We start from the raw sequence: 20,364 nt of genomic DNA on the forward strand, positions 1-20,364 counted from the left end.
AATAATGAGCCATGTAGCATGTTTTTTTGGTACGAGTCCAGTTATTCAACAAACGTGGGAGAATAGTGGCTCTGAGAGACTCTTAGAGGCAGAATATTTGGCTAATGAGGCTCATCTCTGAGCGTGTAGCCAATTTCAAAAAGTTCAAAATTTAGCAACAATACTGTGGGTGTAGTTTGTGTACTACGTGGACAAACGAGGAGTTTAGAGGCACATTCATGGTGAGGACGAGGCTGTTAAAAGCCCATTATCCGAGCACCTGGTGGCTACGAGGACAGGACAGGCTTTTTTTTTTTGGCTCCGCCCTCTCGTGCTCTTCGTCGTGACAATCACACCTGCTTTGTGTGCTGCACACTGTATATAAAAGAATTATTATTCTGTCAGAGTTGGCTGCTGAAAACACCTCTATTCCCTTCTGGAATCACAGAGGACTGTTTCATCTGGACCTTTTTTTTTATCTCTGTGTCTCGTGCGCTGAGGTGGAGAACGTATCTGGAACAGCCTAAAAGGTAATTATTTGTAATGTTTATATTGTAATAGCTTGGTGAAACAGTTGCATGTTCATTCCTTCTTATAAGCAGCTGTAAAAGTATGTTTATGATAGATTTAACATCTTATTATAATGGATCAGATGAGCTGCACTGTGTGTGCACTGGCGCAATAACTCACTCTCAAGACAAGCATTTACGCACAACACCAGTGTGCAAAAGAGCGATTCTGCAGACAATAATGGAGGAACACAAAGTTAAAAGTTGGATCACCTGTGTCAAAATGAAGACGAGCATTTACGCAGAACGTGAGTGTGCAAAAGAGGAATTTTGCAGACAATAACAGACGAGCACAAAGTTAAAAGTTGGATCACCGGGGGGGGGGGGGGGGGGGGGGGAATCCACACAGGTGCAGGCCTATATATAATTATATAATTAAAGCGGTCACTTCATTGTACTGCCCTTTTTTTTTGTTCACAGAACTGCTGCATTTAATGACTCTGTAACACAGGTGAACTGTAGCTTGACACATGGATGCGCACACTGGCCGGACTGTGCATGAGCGTCTTTTTTGGACTGCGTTTTAAAAAATAGGACATCTTGAATGGATGTTGTGAATTGAAAACCCACACTTTAAATGGGAATGGCACTTTAAAAGGCTTCTTCATAATGGATACGTGATAGATTTATATGTGGCTCATTATTCAAATAATCACTGAAATTTCTGGCAAATCCATACGTGGCTCATTATTCATGGCTTTATTATTCGGTGGGACCAAGGCTTAAACAGCTCACAACTTTCAATGACCACACCAAAGCAAACCATTATGGGAACCACCGTGCAGTTGCCAAAAATATGACTTAACAAGAGCAATCAGAGATTTCTCATGTCTGCCAATCCGGATCACCTCCAAAATTCAGTGGAGTCTTCCATGCCCTAATATCTATCTGTGGTGCAAATCTGGTGAGAATCCATTAAGTAGTTTTGACGTAATCCTTCAAAGCCTATATAAAGTGAAATCTTGATCCAGAATCCGGATTCAAATCCAGATAACGTCCACAATTTAACGGAGTCTTCCATGGCCTAATATGTATCCATGGTGAACATTTGGTGAGAATCCGTGAAGTAGTTTTGACGCTATCCTTCAAAGCCTATATAAAGTGAATCTTGATCCAGAATCCAGATCCGGTGTCGCAGACGGAACGGTCCGCCCCGAAAAAAATCGGTCCGCCTTTTGCATCTGCGCATGCATCATTTCAGACCACAGCAGCACGTCTGAGACAGAGGCTCTTCACCCAAAGCATTCAAATGGATTAATTGGATTATTAACCATCAGATGGTTAATAATTGGTAAAACCTCTTAAAATCATAAAGTCGGTTTTAAGCAGAAATGAGGCCATTTTAAGCAGAAACTTGGCGAAATTCCGTGACGCTTTGAAATGACCAACACGCAGTGAACGCATTAGCTAGCAGCTCGTTTGGCTGCGGTGCTCTGATTGCTTCCACCACCTTTTATGATGAAATAATGCTGAATTTATGTGGAAATGATTGTTGTACAAAAGCCTCCGCTATCTGTTGCTGAGATAGATGACTGGAGTGCAGTTTTAAGCAGAAACAAGGTTTCAATGCGTGAAATGCGGCTAATTACGCATGGACAGATGCAAAAGGCAAACCGATTTTTAGGGGGGACCATTCGGTCGGCGACATCGGATCCAGATCGCCTCCAAAATTCAGTGGAGCCTTCCATGGCCTAATATGTATCTGTTGAAATTTTCATCAAAATCCGTGCAGTTTTGACATAATCCTGGCTAAAAGACAGATAAATAAACACAGACGATTTTATTGCATCCTATGCGGACGTAAAAATAAACACCCGAACAGAGGTTAGCCTGTCATCTTAGCTGGTTCGGAGTCAAAGATAGGGACATGTTCAGCCTTCTTTCTACACACATGCTTCACCTCTTTATCCATTTATGGATTTTTCGTGACCGTCAGTGCTGCTCAGATAAAGGCTACATATTGGCTGTGTGGGTTGCTACATAAAACGTATGTATGATGACACACAGGCTTTGTCCAGTATATATATATATACAGTCTATGTTCCTGACAACTCCATATTACATGGAGAATGGGCATACGTAGTCTTGAACCAGCAACCTTCCGTGTTGGAACCAAACACACTTGCTCTACCACGTTGCTAACTGGAATATAATATAGATCACATGATCTAGTTCCATAATCTAGTGCTGGAAATGAGGGTTCGGCAGATAGTCGAGCCTCTGATTGAAGGGGAACAATGCGGGTTCCGACCTGGTTGTGGAACAACCAACCAGCTGTTCACTCTCACAAGGATCCTGGAGGGTGCCTGGGAGTACACCCATCCAGTCTACATGTGTTTTGTGGACTTGGAGAAGGCATATGATCAGGTACCCCAGGAGATACTGTGGGAGGTGCTGTGGGAGCATGGAGTGAGGGGGGTCCCTTCTCAGGGCCATCAAATCTCTGTACTCAAAAGTGAGAGCTGTGTTTGGGTGCTTGGCAGTAAGTCAGACTCGTTTCCGGTGGAGGCTGGCCTCCGCCAGGGCTGTCCCTTGTCACCAATTCTGTTTGTGATATTTATGGACAGCATATCAAGGCGTAGTCGGGGGAGGAGGGTTTCCAGATTGGTGGGCTCAGGGTCTCATTACTGCTTTTTGCAGATGATGTAGTCCTGTTTGCTTTATCGGCCAATGACCAACACTCACTGGATCGGTTCGCAGCCGAGTGTGAAACAGATAGGATGAGGATCAGCACCTCTAAATCTGAGGCCATGGTTCTCAGCAGGAAACCAATGGATTGCCTACTACAGGTAGGGAATATGGTCTTGCCCCAAGAGAAGGAGTTCAAGTACCTCGGGGTCTTGTTCACAAATGAGGGGACAATGGAGCGTGAGATTGGCTGGAGAATTCACGCATCAGGGACAGTATTGCATTCGCTTTACCGTACTGTTGTGACGAAAAGGGAGCTGAGCCAAAAGGTGAAGCTCTCCATCTACTGGTCAATCTTCATTCCTACTCTCACCTATGGTCATGAGGGTTGGGTCATGACCAAAAGAACTATATCAGGGGTATAAGCGGCCGAAATGGGCTTCCTTAGGAGGGTGTCTGGTGTCTCCCTTAGAGATAGAGTGAGAAGTTCGGTCATGTGTGAGGAGCTTGGAGTAGAGCCGCTGCTCCTTCACGTTGAAAGGAGCCCGCTGAGGTGGTTTGGGCATCTGGTAAGGATGCCCCCTGGGCGCCTCCCTTGGGAGGTGTTCCAGACACGTCCATCTGGGAGGAGACCCAGGAATAGGTGGAGAGATTATAACTCCACACTGGCCTGGGAACGCCTCGGGATCCCCCAGTCAGAGGTGGACAATATGGCCCAGGAAAGGGAAGTCTGGGGTCCCCTGCTAGAGCTGTTGCCCCTGCGACCCGATCCCGGATAAACGGTTGAAGATGAGTGATGAGATCTAGTTCCAGGTTACTCCAGAAATACAATTTATCTTTGCCATTTACAATATGGTAAATTATGCAGCAATAATACTCAAATTCCACATTAGACCACATTACGCCCGTTTTGGCGTCCCTGCACTGGCTTCCAGTTGCTGCAAGATCGGATTTTAAAGTACTGTTATTAGTTTATAAAATTGTTCATGGACTTGCACCTCCCTATCTGGCTGACCAGGTAAGCCCCTATGTACCAGCTTGGGCCCTGCGTTCTCAGGTTGCAGGACTTCTGTGTGTTCCCAGGGTGAATAAAAAGTCTGCCGGTCACAGAGCTTTCTCCTACCGTGCCCCAGCTCTGTGGAATGATCTCCCGGCACACATTTGGCAGTCTGATACTGTGGAGACTTTTAAGTCACGTTTAAAGACTCATTTGTTTTCCTTGTTTTATGACGTGTTTTTATTCTTGTATTCTTTTATGGTTGTCTTTTTATTGTGTTTTAAATTTTTTATTTTTTTGTTGTTTTATGTTGTGTGAAGCGCCTTGAGACGAGTTCATCGTGAATTGGCGCTATATAAATTAATAAATTAGAATTTGAATTCCATGTTCTATATTTCTTTTTCAAAGGAAGAGTTGAACAACATCAAGGTATAGCTTAATCCAGGTCAAACTGATACATACACAGTGGTTCCAAAATTCAGTCCATGTGGACCATCCCTTTCATGTGTTCCATTTCACCTGTCCCAGCTGCTGATGGGCTAAATACACCTGATCCAGCTAATAATGCATGTTTACAGCAAGAAGGAAGGAATACGTTTCAGAACTGAGCCTTACCTGTAGCTGATGCACAAAGCCCACATTGAGGTTGATGCAGAACCTCCTCTCCTGGACATGGCTGAAGGCATCCCTGTACACATGACAAAATTAGAATCACAGCCTCTGATGTACCGGCAAAAACCACTGTCAAGTCAGCAGCAAATGTATACGTGCATGGTACACATCTATACCAGAGTACAATTTTACATTTTATCCTCCAACAACAGTGTTACAGCAGTCTTTAGGCACATTCAGAAGACATGATTTCAAATACTTTTTATGTTTATGCGTTAAGTAAATATATGGATAAAAAAAAAAAGATGATAATAATCTGACCTTTTTTTAACAGCCAAATCATAAGCTGTTCACCATGTATCTTTATATAGAAATCCTTCTGCGATCGCATCCTAGGATTTAAGGTAAAAACAAGCTGGAGACAGCTAAGAAAACAGCAAATTGTTCTCCTGCTGAACAACATTATATTTCACTCACTAACCATCGCTGCTCTTTTCTACTACAGTCATCATGGGTGAGGTAAAAAAAAAAAAAGTGAAACTGTAGGGGTTCCTCTCCTGGGAATTCTTTTTTTTTAATGAGGTACCAAGTGATGCATTTTTAAAATTTAAGAAATAAGAAAGCCATATTTGCATTTTACATATTTATGCAGAGTGAGGGTCATGATCACACTCTCACGAGCACCACTAACTTAGCTTATAAATGGACTGCATTTATATAGCACTTTTCCATCTGAATCAGAAGCTCAAAGCGCTTTACAATTATGCCTCACATTCACCCCAATGTCAGGGTGCTGCCATACAAGGCGCTCACTACACACCGGGAGCAATAGGGGATTAAAGGCCTTGCCCAAGGACCCTTAGTGATTTTCCAGTCAGGCGGGGATTTGAACCCATGATCTTCTGGACTCAAGCCCAACACCTTAACCACTAGACCATCACCTCCCCCTAGCTTATGGCAAGCTAAAAGTGGACGCTCTCGTTTTGGCCAAACAACTGTCCAGTTTCTGGGTATTCTGTGTTAGTACGCACCTGCGGCCGATGTGCCTGATGAATTCCTGTGCAAAAAGTAGTTCCTAGATAATTGTGATATATTCCTGTGAGATAATGAGTATATCCCATCTAAATTAATTCTAAAATTTACCAGTAATAAAATGATAAAGATATCTGAAGTTTTAAGAGTGGCCGTAATAAATATTTAAGAAACAAAGTTTATGAGCACCTTCACCTGTTATCGTTCAAGCACACTGTTAACATTGACAGGATGGAGTTTGATGCGGAAGAGTTCAGAAAGATACGATTGGAATGGTTTGATTACCATTTACAGTTGGCGATGAAAGACTTAACTTTGTGTTAAAGTCACAACAAGAAGCTGCACTGAAAGAGATCTATCTGGGTTAAGACACATTCTGTATGTTGTTGCTCCAACGAGAGCAGCGCACTGAGCAGTGTGGCGAAACTAGTCCGGCGAGTTCAATCTGTGGGCGCGAGCTATCCCACAATGCCAAAATAACAGAGATGTCGGTCCAATGACAGCGGCACTCTGAGCAGGGTGGGTCATGATAGCAGGAAAAAATGTACTAATTTCCACTACAACTTTCCATTCAAGACATTGAAATGAAACCACAGCGAGGACAATTAAACTGCACAGCAGTGCGTGTAAACTGACTGAACAATATTCAATTAAACTTATTTAACCGATATTCAATAGTAGAATAAATCTGTCATTCACAAATCCATGAGGTTCTACATGATATGAGGTAAAATAATGAATTTTAAAGTTGCATGCCAGTGTTGCTTTATCATGTAACAGTGAGAAAGAAACAGTTTAGATTGAACTCAGTTATTATTGAGCCAATATAACACCTAAATCAACACCCAGAATTCACTGGTTTCATGTTTTCCATCGAGTGGGGTAAACAATTTTTTACAAAGAATGAATGAACATGAATGGAATCGATGAATTAAAAAAATGCCTTTGTCAAAACCACGAAAAATACAAAAAAAGTGCATAACTCTTCTGAATTTACTTGAACACCTAACAAACAAAAAAAAAAGCCAGTTCACTCCACTCTCTTCTGCTGGGGGAGGACTGAGCTCACAGCTGTCACACTATTGCAAAACATGCAACAGTAGGTACTAACATGTATGATTTTGACTGTTAAGTTTCAATTCAATTTTTCAAATTTGATTCAAGTTTTGATTCAATGTCATCCATAATAAGAGCATTAGTTAAAGCTCACACACCCAGAACATAACACCACTATCGACAACAGCAGACAGAAGCAGCTGATTGGTGAAGCTGCACATCATAATCAGTGGTCTAATAAGACACCCCCCCCCTTGCCTTTTTTAAAATTCTCATTGGATTGAACACATATATGGCTTTTGACAGCCCTAATTGACAGAAATTCACCATAGCGATGGAGAACTTTAATTCCTGTAAATATGTGATCAACTCAAAGTGTACTAAAAATGTATGAAATGCGTATGAATTGCATGGTTGCCACACTATGCTAAAAATAAGTGCTAATCTTAATCACCATATTTAAATAATCAAACACTCACCTGTATTTCATTCCAAATGTCTCCATAAGGTATGCGATCACTAAGGCAGCACTGAAATGACCAGTTAAAACAATAAATGTCAATCTTGGGTGTCATTCAGGCACAGTATTAGTTTTAAAATATAGACAGAAAATATAGTTACAATATCCTTAGAATTTTAAAAAGTGTTTATCAGTTATACATATACATGAGTGAAACGCCCAATTCATCTTCTGCTTCTTTTCCCACTTCTATGTGGAGTCACCTATGGTTTTGGCAAAGGATTTACAGCAGATGCCCTTCCTGATGCCGATATATCTGGGGTTGGTACAATCACTAAGTTGAGCAGTTTTATCTCTAGTGGCTCAAATTCATTATGTAATGTATTGTATGACGTGAAATTATATTCCAAAATGAAGTGGCATCAAAACACAAACTTCACCTTCTTGATATCCCTGCATTACTGTGAACCAGCACCTTTCCTGAAGAGAGAAACAAGATTAATTCCTTAAAAACAAAACATTTAAAGCATATAAAAAGGGAACATGATGCATCCTTACCTCCTGTTGCTAAGCAGCTATCAATAAATTCTTTTGACTATTAGAAGAAAAATTAAAGTTCATTAAGCAAACTAAAAATGCATGACTCTTTAAATAATAAGTGTATCAAGAAGAAGGTCAACAGCCCACTTTTTAACTCACCATAGGGAAAAATCGTATGATATTTTCTACTGGATTGTCAGCGATATCCAAAACAAGATATCTAAAAATATACAATATTGTTTAATAAACAGATTTGCAAGAAAGTACTGAATCACAAAGAAAATTTTACACAAAATGCACCAACATAACTAATATTTCACATCAAATGTAGCCCAGTAATATCTAGTGAAGCGCACAGGAAGCTCTTACCTAAATGAATGAGGGAAATTAGGTTTGATAAAATTGGCTTCAACGTCTTGGCGGACACAGAGAATGTGTGTTATGCCCTGTTTTTCAAGAATTGGCAGCTAAACAGGAGGAGACAAAACATGAGCTATAAAAACAAATAAAGTAATGTAAGTATTTTAGTTTGACTAGAGGTGTCAATGTGCACTTCATAAAATAAGATAAAAATGACCTTGCTTTTCATTGCAGCAGCATATGGACCTAAAAACAGTCCTGGTAATATCTCCTGAAAATAAAGACAGCAGGACATCACTAAGATCACAGAGCAACTTTTCTTAAATGTTCAATAATATGTTGCAAACGTCTGGAATTTTTCATTTGAATTAAAATAAACCTCTAAGACAGCTGTGCATTTAGCTACCAGTGGCACAAACTGTCCAACAACAACAAAGACAAACCCAAAGTATTAAAATTCATTCAGCCAATTTTTCACATCGAAAGACACTATCTAGTTTGTGACATGTTGTCAAGTCTGGAAGGTTGATATTAATAATAAGGTTAATAACACCTCTTTAACTGGGAGACTCAGCCATGACTTGAATGTCCATAATGTGTCATGCCACTTAGAGGTACTGTAGTATAGCTGAATAATAAGCAAAATCAGCATCAATCAATCAATAATCAATAAGCATGCCGTGACTGCAGGGTTTTTGGCAGCGCAACTGAGCATAGGGACTCCAACGCTGTGATTTTGATCCCCTACGCTGACATTCAACCAGCGTAAGGGGCCTTTTCTCTGCCCCCCCCCCCCCCCTTTTTTAAAGGACATGTCGCACGTTATTTAATGTCCCAGTTAGCAACACAAAGTATTCATGATTGTGAGTCTAACTGTGTACATGCGGTAATAATTAGTGGTTGCTGATGTATTTTATTGGTAATTATCCCTCTTGCTTGGCGATTCAGCAGATGCATTTCTGCTGGAGGTTGAACAAGTCTTGCAGTCATGTTTGTTAAGCATTGCGTGTTCTTTTTTCAGCAACTATGCTCAGTGAGGCCGGACGAGCTGAAGGAGTTGGCCAGAGAGGAACACCAGTCGATCAGGAAGAGAGACGGCAGCTGGTGTGATCGAGCAGACACTCTGAATTTCTTCCGTTTTACACACACGCCCACACACACACGCCCAGTTTGAACAACGGAGCGTCTGCAAATTTGTCTGAGTAATGGGGCTTTCACACCGAAAGCAAGAGCTGAACGCCTCCCAACGCATCAGTGACGTCAAACGCATCACTTCGGAAGCAGCAAGGGGGGCGGAGATTGCTACGTCACACTCTGTTTCTGCTGTTTCCACAAACCGAAAAAAGCTGAGTGACTGCCATCTTGGATTTGCACCTGTAGAACCATGAAAATGCTTTTAAAAACAGCAGAACGATTCTCCTCCCATCACCCTGCTGGGAGAAGATTTTATCATCTACTTTCCGGAGTGACGCGGAGCCGAGGGAGGACTGGCGACTTGGTGGGTTATTGTGACGGCCCCTGCGGCCGTCTTAATGTGTTTATAATTGTTTTACTGTCTGTCATGTGTTTTGAGGTCCTGGCCACCAGGAGGCGCTGGTGTGGTCCCCTGCCTGGGAGGACAAAAGGGGTTTCTGCCTCTTTCACTCTCTGCTGTTGCCTTTGGTGCTGCTGCTCCTCCTCCCTCCTCTGGATTGCGGCTGGGAGAGCGGTCGCGGGCGTCTGGTCCTGGCTGGGCTTTTTTTCATCACGCCATGCTTTTGTTTTTCCTTTTCCTTTTTCTTGTTTTAATAATAAATATTGGTTATTGGTTTTAAAAACCCTGGTGCTCTCGCATGTACCTCAGTAGTTTTGTTGCCGGCTTGTGAGCCGAGCAATAACAAATGGGGGCTCGTCCAAACAGGTTTTTGGCGTTTTTGCTTTCCCTGGACTCGTGTGGTGATGCACGGTAAAGTTTGGGGTGAGCGGCGGCGTCTTATTGTTACAACTGGTGCTTGTTTGGCGGTGATCTGCTGTGGAGTGGAACAGGTGCATCGGTGTGCACGTGTGACTCGCAGCAGGTGGCGGTGAGGACACACGGGAGCGTGTTTGGTTTTTTCCTCAATCTTTGGATGGCGTGGTGCGTTTTGTTGAACACAACGAAGAGAATAGGGGTAAGTGGAGTGTGTGACTTGTGCACGAGTATTGAGCTCTGTTTTGTAGCTGTGTCTCCTGGTGAGGTAAGAGGCTTTGCTGCTTCACGCATGGCCCGTTTGGTTTTTTTCGATAGTGTCGTGGGGGTGCGGTTGGAGTTTTCACTGTGGGTCACAGTGTTCTCGGGAGCAGTCCAGGAGAAAAGAAATATTTTCTCGCTGGTTGTGTGCTTAATCAACACGCCGCCAAACCACGTGAAGAGTTAGGTAAGTTAATTTGGTGCAGCTTGTTAAGCAGGTGTAGAATAAAGGGGACACGGTTGCATTGAGCGTCGTGCTGTGCACGTGCGAGCGCTTCAATTTGTAGTCTATTAACTCAGTTTGTGTGTGATTACGTGGTGTGGTGTGTGCGTGTATTTTTGGCCAGTCATGGATGTGGAGGTGGAGGGTTTTGTGGCTAGTCCCACAAGGGAAAAGCTTGAGGTTTTCGTCAAAGATAATCTGCTGGCAATTGCGGCTCATTTTGACATTCCAGTTACAAGCCAGGATAAGAAGGAAGCTATTAAACAACAAATTGATGACACGTTGGTCGCAAAGGGCATGTTTTTTCCTGCTGCGTCAGAGGTGATCCAGGTGGCAGATGACACAGCTGACACGCATTTGTGCAAATAAGAGCTGCAGCTGGAAAGTCAGTTTAAGCTCAGAGAACAGGAAATTCAGTTGAAACTTAGGGAGCAGGAAATGCAGGCTAATCTCAGGGAGAAAGAAATTCAGGTAGAACAACGTAAACTGGATTTGGAAGAAGAGCGGAGACGCGAGGCGGCGCGTGTGTCTGGTGTACGGACTGTGTTAATCCTGGAGAAGCAGACTTTGACGTTAACAAGTGCATTCAATTTATCCCACCGTTCATTGAAAAGGATGTGGATAAATATTTTGTTATGTTTTGTTTGAGCGTGTGGCGTCGATGTTAAAGTGGCCGAGGGAGGTTTGGCCGTTGTGCTTTCAGGTAAAGCTCAGGAGGCGTATGCTTCGTTATCACTGGAAGATAGTTTGGTTATGACAAAGTGAAAAGCGCTGTGGAGAGAGCATATGAGCTTGTGCCAGAGGCATATAGACAGAAATTTCAGTGTTACAAAAAACTTGATCATCAAAATTATGTGGAGTTTGGACGTGACAAAACTGCGTTGTTTGTTGGTGCGCTTCACAAAATGTTAAAAATTTTGATCAGCTGCGAGAGCTAATTTTGATGGCATTCAAGAACTGTGTACCAGAAAGGATTGCAACTTATATCAGTGAACAAAAGACTGTGAATGTCTCAGATGCTGCTATTTTGGCGGACAAGTACGTATTGACTCATATGTCTTTTTCACAAAATGTGACTCCAAACCTGAGTCTTGGTTCCAGTGTGCCAAGAGAGGGGCATTCAGAGGGCTCTGGGCGGTCCAGCTGGGTGAAACAGGGGGATGTCAGGAACTCTGTTTTGCGTGATAGTGATCGGGTGTGTCACTATTGTTATAAGCGTGGGCACATAAAAGCAGATTGTGTTCTGCTAAAGTCAAGAACGTCTCTTAAGCCCAAACGATTAGGTTTAGCTGCGCCAGTGCGTAATGTTGTGGAATTTAAGGTGGAAAACATGAGCTCTGAACCGTGTGACTCGTACTTGCCTTTCATCCATGAGGGATTTGTCTTATTGGTGGGAGATGATAAAAAGGTGCGTGTCAAAATTTTGTGTGGCACAGGGGTGTTTGACTCATTTATCCAAGCTGATGTGTTGCCGCTGTCTGAGGAGTCAGAGACAGGCACGCGGGTTCCAGTTTGAGGTATGGGTCTTAACGTGCTCTTTGTGCCGTTGCATAAAGTGTCACTTGACTGAACTTCAGTGGAGATGCAGTTTTGACTGTTCATCCTGCATTGCCAGTGGAAGGTGTTTCTGTTATATTGGGCAATGGTTTGGCTGGTGTGCGTTTGTGGAAGGACGCTGCTGGGTCAGCTGTACAGAAGGAGGCAGAGGCAGTTCCTTGTTTGCTTCCTCAGACTGATGAGTGCAGTAAACAGTTCCCCCAGGTGTTCACTGCGTGTGCGGTTATTCGGGCTATGGCACGGAATGAAGTTAAGAAGGGGAAATGTGGAAAAAAAATGTTCATGTACCTCTGTCTGATTTTCCTGTGTCTTTGTCTCGCAGTGAACTGGTGGCGGAGCGACACGCTGACGTGTCTTTAAAAGGCCTTTTTGATCAGGTGCGTCCAGTGAGTGACATCGTGGATTGCGCGTGTGGGTACTTTTTTCAGGATTCGCTGTTGGTGAGAAAATGGTTGCCCCATGTGGGTATTGTCAGTGATCCTGTGTTTCAAATCGTGATGCCCAGTAAATTTCGCCCTGCTGTGTTAAAAGTCGCACATGATGAGTCTGGACTTTCCGGGGTGACTAAAACATATGACCGGATCCCGAGACATTTTTTGTCCGCGTCTAAAAAAATGACGTTTCTGCATACAGTAAGGAAAATAAGTATTTGAACACCCTGCGGTTTTGCAAGTTCTCCCACTTAGAAATCATGTAGGGGTCTGAAATTTTCATCTTAAGTGCATGTCCACTGTGAGAGACATAATCTTAAAAAAAAAATCTGTAAATCACAATGTATGATTTTTAAAATAATTTATTTGTATGTTACTTCTGCAAATAAGTATTTGACCCCCTACCAACGAGCAAGAATTCTGGCTCACACAGACCTGTTAATTTTTCTTTAAGAAGCCCTCTTATTCTGCACTCTTTACCTGTATTAAATTGCACCTGCTTGAACTTGTTACCTGTATAAAAGACACCTGTTCACACACACAGTCAATCACACTCCAACCTGCCCACCATAGCCAAGACCAAAGAGCTGTCTAAGGACACCAGGGACAAAACTGTAGACCTGCACAAGGCTGGGATGGACTACAGGATAACAGGCAAGCAGCTTGGTAGAAGACAACAACTGTTATGATTATTTATTAGAAAGTGGAAGAAACACAAGATGACTATCAATCTCCCTCGGTCTGGGATTCCATGCAAGATCTCGATTCTGAGAAAGCTCAGAACTACACAGGAGGACCTGGTCAATGACCTGAAGAGAGCTGGGCAGAACAAAAAGGTAACGTTTCGGGCAAAAGCCCTTCGTCAGACTGTATATTCGGTGCAACGCACCTGTCTAAATATCATCAGAAACAATGATTGCTCCCAGCTGAAGACAATCAAAGAAATTAAAAACATCTGGTCCAATTTTCTGTTGCAAACATTCTCACAAGTAAATAAGAGCAATCAGATAAACAACCACAGACTACACAGGTATACAACGTAGTTAATTTATCGAACAGAACATTATCTGAAACCTGTGTCACTGCTTTGAGTAAAGGACTATCTTTTGTTCCTACCACGCACTGTCGGGATTTTGATGTCATAGTCAACTTTCACAAATTCTTCTAACTTACGTCTTAAGGAGTTTTTTGGTACTGTTGATTCTGCTGCCTCTATTATTAAAGATACCAAATCCACAAATGAGACACACTCATTGGAGCAATCTGGTGTGCTTAATGATCAATCATCTGATGGTAGATGGAAGTACTTTTACACCTCCACATAAAAGAAATGCATGTATTGACACTTATTGTAGATTGGTGGACTTTGATGTTTCTCGACTTCTTAGCTCTAACAAACAATATAAAGTGGTGGATAATTTATCTAAGGGACAAAGGACTGAACTTGAGGCACTCAAAGATCAGTCCACAGTCATCAAAAATGCTGATAAAAGGGGAGCGCTTGTCATTATGGACCGTGATAAGTATGTACAGGAGATATATAGACAGCTTAGCAACAATGCTTTTTACAAAAAAAAAACTTCAGTCTAATCCGACAGTTGAATTTAAAGAGAAAATTCAAAATTCTCTGAATCATTTGTTAGAATCTCACCAGATCAATAAATTTGAGCATTCGTTCATGACAGTGAGCTGCCCAGTAACCCCCGTTTTGTACATTCTTCCCAAGATTCATAAGCAATACAGTATGCCACCTGGACGCCCATTTGTATCGGCCATTGGCTCTTTAACTGAAAAGATTTCGGCATTTGTGGACCATTTTCTTCAACCCTTGGTTTTTTTCTCTTCCATCTTTTATTAAAGATTCGATGGAGTTTTTGAAACTATTACATACTATTACTGTCTCAGATCAGTGTTTTTTTTTGGTGACGATGGCTATTGAATCACTGTATACAAATGTCCCCATTGAGAGAGGATTGCAAGCTCTGAAATTTTTTCTTGACCAGAGGACTGATTGTACACAAAGTACGCAGAGCATTCTTGATCTTGCAGGCATTGTATTGACCTCTAATTTTTTTATGTTTGAAACCGAGTACTATCTGCAAATTTCAGGGATCAGTATGGGGTCGAAGATGGCCCCGAGTTTTGCCTCATTATTTTGTGGCCTTTTTGAACATGATTTTATTTTTTCAGATCGAAATCCTCATTTACATTGCATTTCACACTGGAAAAGGTATATTGACGATATCTTCTTTGTGTGGCATGGTGCAGAGACATCTCTTAGAATTTCACAAGTTCATTAATGATAATTGTAATTTGAAATTTACCATAGCATATATGCACATAAAATAAATTTTCTAGATATTCTGGTCTATAGACAAGATAACAGATTAGGCTCCACCTTGTATAGAAAGAGTACAGATTGGAATTCTATTGTGCATGGTAAGTAATTTCATCCAGTGTCTTTAAAAAGAAGTCTACCCATGTCAAAATTCAATCGTATACGTCGTATTTGCAGTTCAGATTCTGACTATCTAGTACAAGCGGATGATCTTGTGTACCGGTTCCAACAGAGAGAATATAATCCTTTGTGGATCAGTGAAGCTCGTACCAGGTTTGATACTGTTACCCAAATTGAATGTTTGCATCACAAACGCAACAAAACCTTGACTACCGGTTTGAATTGTATTATACAATACTCACCGTTGAGTCGGGAATTTGGTAAAGTTTTGAAAAAACACTGGCATATCATTGAAACTGAGCCACTTTTGAAAAATCTTTCAGCATTCTCCACACCATCTAGAATTGTACATAGGAGGCCACCTAATTTGAATAGTATGTTGGTACGCTCTAATTTGTTGCCTCTCACAGATTTTGGCTCTTTACCCAAGATATCAGATGGTAATTACAGATGTGGTCATTGCAGCCAATGCAATTTCACATACCAGACAGAAACTTTTCAACATCCCAGGACAGGTAAGATATTTAAAATCAAGGGAGTTATCACATGTGAGACACCCAATGTCATTTATATGCTGAAGTGTCCGTGTGGACTAGCTTACATTGGTAAAACCACAAGGTTTTTAAAAACAAGAATTTCAGAGCATAGATCTAAAATCCGTAATCATGATAACAAAAGTCCCGTGGCTGTGCATTTTTCTGTGAAAAATCATAATGTAAATTCACTCAGATACATGGGTATTGAGCATGTACAACTTAATCGTGGTGGAGAGAAGCTTTTTGGATCTATACGCTTAGTACACTTTTTCCTAAGGGTTTAAATGAGGATTTCGACCTGAAACCGTTTTTGTAAGTTTTTTTTTTTTTAAAACCTCTAACAAGGCATATGATGTATTGATTGTTTGATTTGTAGTTTTGCCTTTTTGGTTACCTTGGAGTGTTTTGTTTTATCTGATTTTATAAATGTGTGCTTAGCATTTGTGTCTCTGTCTGCTTTTTCCTTCTCTTGTTTGTATTGGTTTGCGTTTATTTATCTGATTGCTCTTATTTACTTGTGAGAATGTTTGTAACAGATAATTGGACCAGATGTTTTTAATTTGTTTGATTGTCTTCAGCTGGGAGCAATCATTGTTTCTGACAATATTTAGACAGGTGCATTAAATATACAGTGTGACGAAGGGCTTTTGCCCGAAACGTTACCTTTTTTCTGTTCAATAAAACTTTTTTCTGATTGAGAGCTCCGTGCCCGGATCATTTTTGATTTTCTCATGGTGATATGCTGCTGATCCTGCACACCTCTTCAGATGCTTGGGATGTGCGTGTCTTTATTGCATTATCTGAAGAGAGCTGGGACCACAGTGACAAAGATTACATTAGTAACACATGATGCTGTCATGGTTTAAAATCCTGCAGGGCAGCAAGGTCCCCCTGCTCAAGCCATCATATGTCCAGGCCCGTCTGAAGTTCACCAGTGACCATCTGGATGATCCAGAGGAGGCATGGGAGAAGGTCATGTGGTCAGATGAGAACAGAATAGAGCTTTTTGGAATCAACTCCACTTACCATTTTTAGAGGGGGGAACAACCCCAAGAAAACCATCCCAACCGTGAAGCATGGGGGTGGAAGCATCATACAATTTCAGACCCTTCCATGATTTCTAAGTGGGAGAACTTGCAAAGTCGCAGGGTGTTCAAATACTTATTTTCCTCACAGTACATTAAAACATATCATGTGTGCCAACTTACTGCTAAGCCTAATCAAGTGTTGAAGCCAGTTTCACTGAGTCCAATTGTAGTTGCATCTGAACCATTTGAGCATTTGATAATTGACTGTGTTGGGCCTTTGCCTCGGTTAAGGTCTGGGTCATCATATTTGCTCACAGTGATGTGTCAAGCTACACGGTATCCGGCAGCTTATCCATTGCGGACAATAACTGCTAGGGCAGTGGGTGCGAGTGCTTACTCAGTTTTTTTTCTGTGTTTGGCATTCCGAAAGTTATACAGTCGGATCAGGGCAGTAATTTTACATCTCATTTGTTTGGCCAGGTCTTGAAGCAGCTCAGAATGCGGCATATGAAAGCAACAGCTTTTCATCCTGAATCGCAAGGCGCTTTGGAACGTTTCCACCAGTCCTTGAAGTCGCTGTTGCGTGCTTACTGTACTGAGTTGGGGGGGGGGGGGGGGGGTGACTGGGAAGAAGGTTTGCCTCGGCTGATGCTGGCTGCTCGTGAAGTTACTCAAGAGAGTATTGGGTTTAGCCCAAATGAGTTGGTCTTTGCACATACAGTGAAAGGTCCCTTGGCTGTAGTGGCAGACAGTTTAAAGGAGCCAAATCCACCTAAAAATCTGATAGATTATGTAAATGGGTTCAGACGGCGCTTGTATGCTGCAAGGGATTTGGTCAAGTTGAAAATGACTGCTGCACAGAATAAAATGAAGTCTCTGTTTGACAGGCATTCGGAGGTGCATTCGTTTTTGCCTGGTGACCAAGTGTTGGCTCTTTGTCCGGTTATTACGTCACCTTTTCAAGCGAAGTTCAGTGGTCCTTACACTGTGCTTGAACAACTTTCTGATCAAAATTACTTGATCTCAATGCCTGAACGCAGGAAGAAGCAACAAGTGTGTCATGTCAATGTGCTGAAACCTTACTATTCCAAGAGGAGTCACAGCCAATGGAGGACGCTGAGGTTTCTGTGGCATGTATGGCAAGTAGAACTATTGGGACGCTTGACAGGTCTGGTACCTTGGACAGCTCACTGCCACTGACCGAGGGGAGTGAAAGTGAAGCTGGTACTTTGGACAGTGCTCTTATACAGGGACGTCTTAAGAACTCAGACGTTTTGTCAAATTTGGGTGTGTTGCTTGGTCATTTGCCTAGGTGTCAGGCTGAACAGGTGTGATCTGATAAATCGCTTTCCATGCTTGTTTTCAGATATTCCAGGGTGCACACATCTTATTGAGCATGATATTGATGTGGGAGACACTAGGCCGATTAAGCAGTGCTTTTACAGAATCAGTTTGGATAAACGCAAGCATCTGAATGCGGAGGTAAAATATATGTTGGAGAATGGCATTGCGGAGCTAAGCGCGTCAAGTTGGGCATCTCCATGTATTTTGGCTCCTAAGTCAGATAATACCTCACGTCTTTGTTCTGATTTTCATAAGCTTAATGCGGTTACAAAACCAGATTGTTTTCCTTTGCTGAGAATGGATCACTGTGGACCAGGTGGGTTCTGCCAAGTTTGTGAGTAAATTTGATCTCTTGAAGGGCTACTGGCAAGTGCCGTTGTCTATGCGTGCACGTGAGGTGTCTGCGTTTATTACTCGGTCAGGCTTGTTTTCTTACACAGAAATGCGCCGGGTATGTTCCAATGGTTGATGAATGCTGTTGTGGGTGATATGTCTGGTTGTGCGGTGTATTTGGATGACGTGGTGGTTTATTCTGACACCTGGGAAGAGCATTTGGCACGCATGGAGGAGCTTTTCACTCATCTGGTGGGGGTGAGGCTGACTGTCAATTTTGCGAAGTGTGAGTTTGCAAAGGCAACTGTTACCTACTTTCATGTAGTTGGTCAGGGGGAAGTTTGCCCTGTTGCAGCTTAAGTTCAATTTGAGGGAGCCATTGAGGGATTTCCAGTTCCTAGTCCTAAAAAAGAACTTATGCATTTTCTTGGACTGGTCGGGTATTATCGTTGTTTCTTTAAGAACTTTTCCTGTGGTTGCGCCTCTAACCAACTTGTTGCGCAAAGATGCAAAATTTGTCTGGTCTTCCCTTTGTCAGCAGGCTTTTGAGAGCGTCAAGAAGCTCCTCTGTGCAGATCCGGTGTTAGTCGTCCCACGTTTAAATGAACCATTTCAGCTGTACGTGGATGCAAGTCATGTGGGGGCTGGAGTGGTCCTGATGCAGTTGGCTAATTCTGGTTTGGCTAGACCTGTTAGCTATTTCTCAAAGAAATGTGATAAACATCAGCTAAATTATTCAACTATTGAAAAAGAGACACTTTCATTGATTTGAGCCCTAAAGCATTTTTAAGTGTACTTGTGTGGCGGTGCCAAAATTACCGTATATACCGACCATAACCCCTTAACGTTTTTGGCCTCAGTTAAGGTGGCTAATCAGCGTTTGGTTCAGTGGTCTTTGTATCTCCAGATGCATAATTTGAAATAAATAAATATAAAGGGGGGCAGAAAACCTGGTAGCGGACGTGTTGTTACACGCCCCTCTATGGAAGTTGCATGGCACAGGGCTCTGGAGGAACCTGTGTTTTGTGGAGGGGGGTGTGACGGCCCCTGCGGCCATCTTAATGTGTTTGTAATTGTTTTACTATGTCTGTCGTGTGTTTTGAGGTCCTGCCCACCAGGAGGTGCTGATGTGGTCCCCTGCCTGGGAGGATGAAAGGAGGGGTTTCTGCCTCTTCTCTCGCTCTCTGCTGTTTCCTTTGCTGTTGCTGCTGCTGCTGCTCCTCCTCCCTCCTCTGGATCATAGCTGGGAGAGCGGTCGTGGGTGTCTGGTCCTGGCTGGGCTTTTTTTCATTGCGCTATGCTTTTGTTTTTCCTTTTCTTTATTTTAATAATAAATATTGGTTATTGGTTTTAAAAACCCTGGTGCTCTCGTGTGTGCCTCAGTAGTTTTGTTGCAGCTTGTGAGCCGAGCCGTAACATTATCGATCGAACCGCAACAGTAGGCAGACCTGCACAGAGGAGACAGAGTTCAGGCCTCATCCTCTGGCAGAGCAAGGCAGGCAGCTGGGTCGATGGAGCAGACCAACTCAATCCAACATTCCCCACTTTTGGATATATACAAACACCCAGTTTGACCAACGGAGCATAGTTCTGCAGCTTACTTGAGATGAGAATAATTTAAAAATAAAATGTGAAACTTTGCTTTTTTTAGTCAATTAAAAGATTTTGGGAGCTTTATACCACGGTGCGGATTTTCCCTCTTTTTTCTGTCTGCTATTCCTGAATATCCTGCACCTGGCCTAATATAGGATTGGATGTGCGCACAACTACCATTTTTTTCATTTTATATTTTAACAAGAAATGAATGTGGATCATTAAAAATATCCACAAAATCAAAGTTCAGTCAAAAGACATTTGCACAGGTAGAAGCCCTGACCCCACTGTGCACAATTTTAAAATATTCACAATCACTAGTCAAATTCATATTTTAGAAATTACTCCTGATCACATTAAAAGTAATCACATTGTGACGTAATTACAAGTTGAAATGACTCAATGAAAAAAACTATTTT

At 42.2% G+C, this 20,364-nt stretch overlaps 1 protein-coding gene and 1 long non-coding RNA gene across 4 annotated transcripts in view; one reads left to right on the forward strand and one right to left on the reverse strand.

Moving 5' to 3' along the window:
- Positions 1-12,895, forward strand: part of LOC117525549 — a 38,082-nt gene extending 25,187 nt beyond the window's left edge. The window contains exon 3 of the long non-coding RNA XR_004565088.1: positions 9,255-12,895. This is a non-coding gene — a long non-coding RNA (uncharacterized LOC117525549). The remainder of the gene's footprint in view (positions 1-9,254) is intronic.
- styx (serine/threonine/tyrosine interacting protein) overlaps positions 1-20,364 on the reverse strand; it is a 44,878-nt gene that overhangs the window by 10,402 nt on the left and 14,112 nt on the right. For 2 of the 3 annotated variants that reach the window (XM_034187412.1, XM_034187404.1), the window contains 6 exons: positions 8,451-8,504; positions 8,243-8,340; positions 8,033-8,093; positions 7,774-7,928; positions 7,353-7,403; positions 4,789-4,861 (listed from right to left, as the gene is read on the reverse strand). In XM_034187412.1, coding sequence (XP_034043303.1) covers positions 4,789-4,861; positions 7,353-7,403; positions 7,774-7,928; positions 8,033-8,093; positions 8,243-8,340; positions 8,451-8,504 — 492 coding nt within the window. The remainder of the gene's footprint in view (positions 1-4,788; positions 4,862-7,352; positions 7,404-7,773; positions 7,929-8,032; positions 8,094-8,242; positions 8,341-8,450; positions 8,505-20,364) is intronic. The other variant, XM_034187419.1, reaches the window with a different exon arrangement.

Source organism: Thalassophryne amazonica, chromosome 2, assembly GCF_902500255.1.
Source record: "Thalassophryne amazonica chromosome 2, fThaAma1.1, whole genome shotgun sequence".
NCBI classification, from domain to species: Eukaryota; Metazoa; Chordata; class Actinopteri; order Batrachoidiformes; family Batrachoididae; genus Thalassophryne; species Thalassophryne amazonica.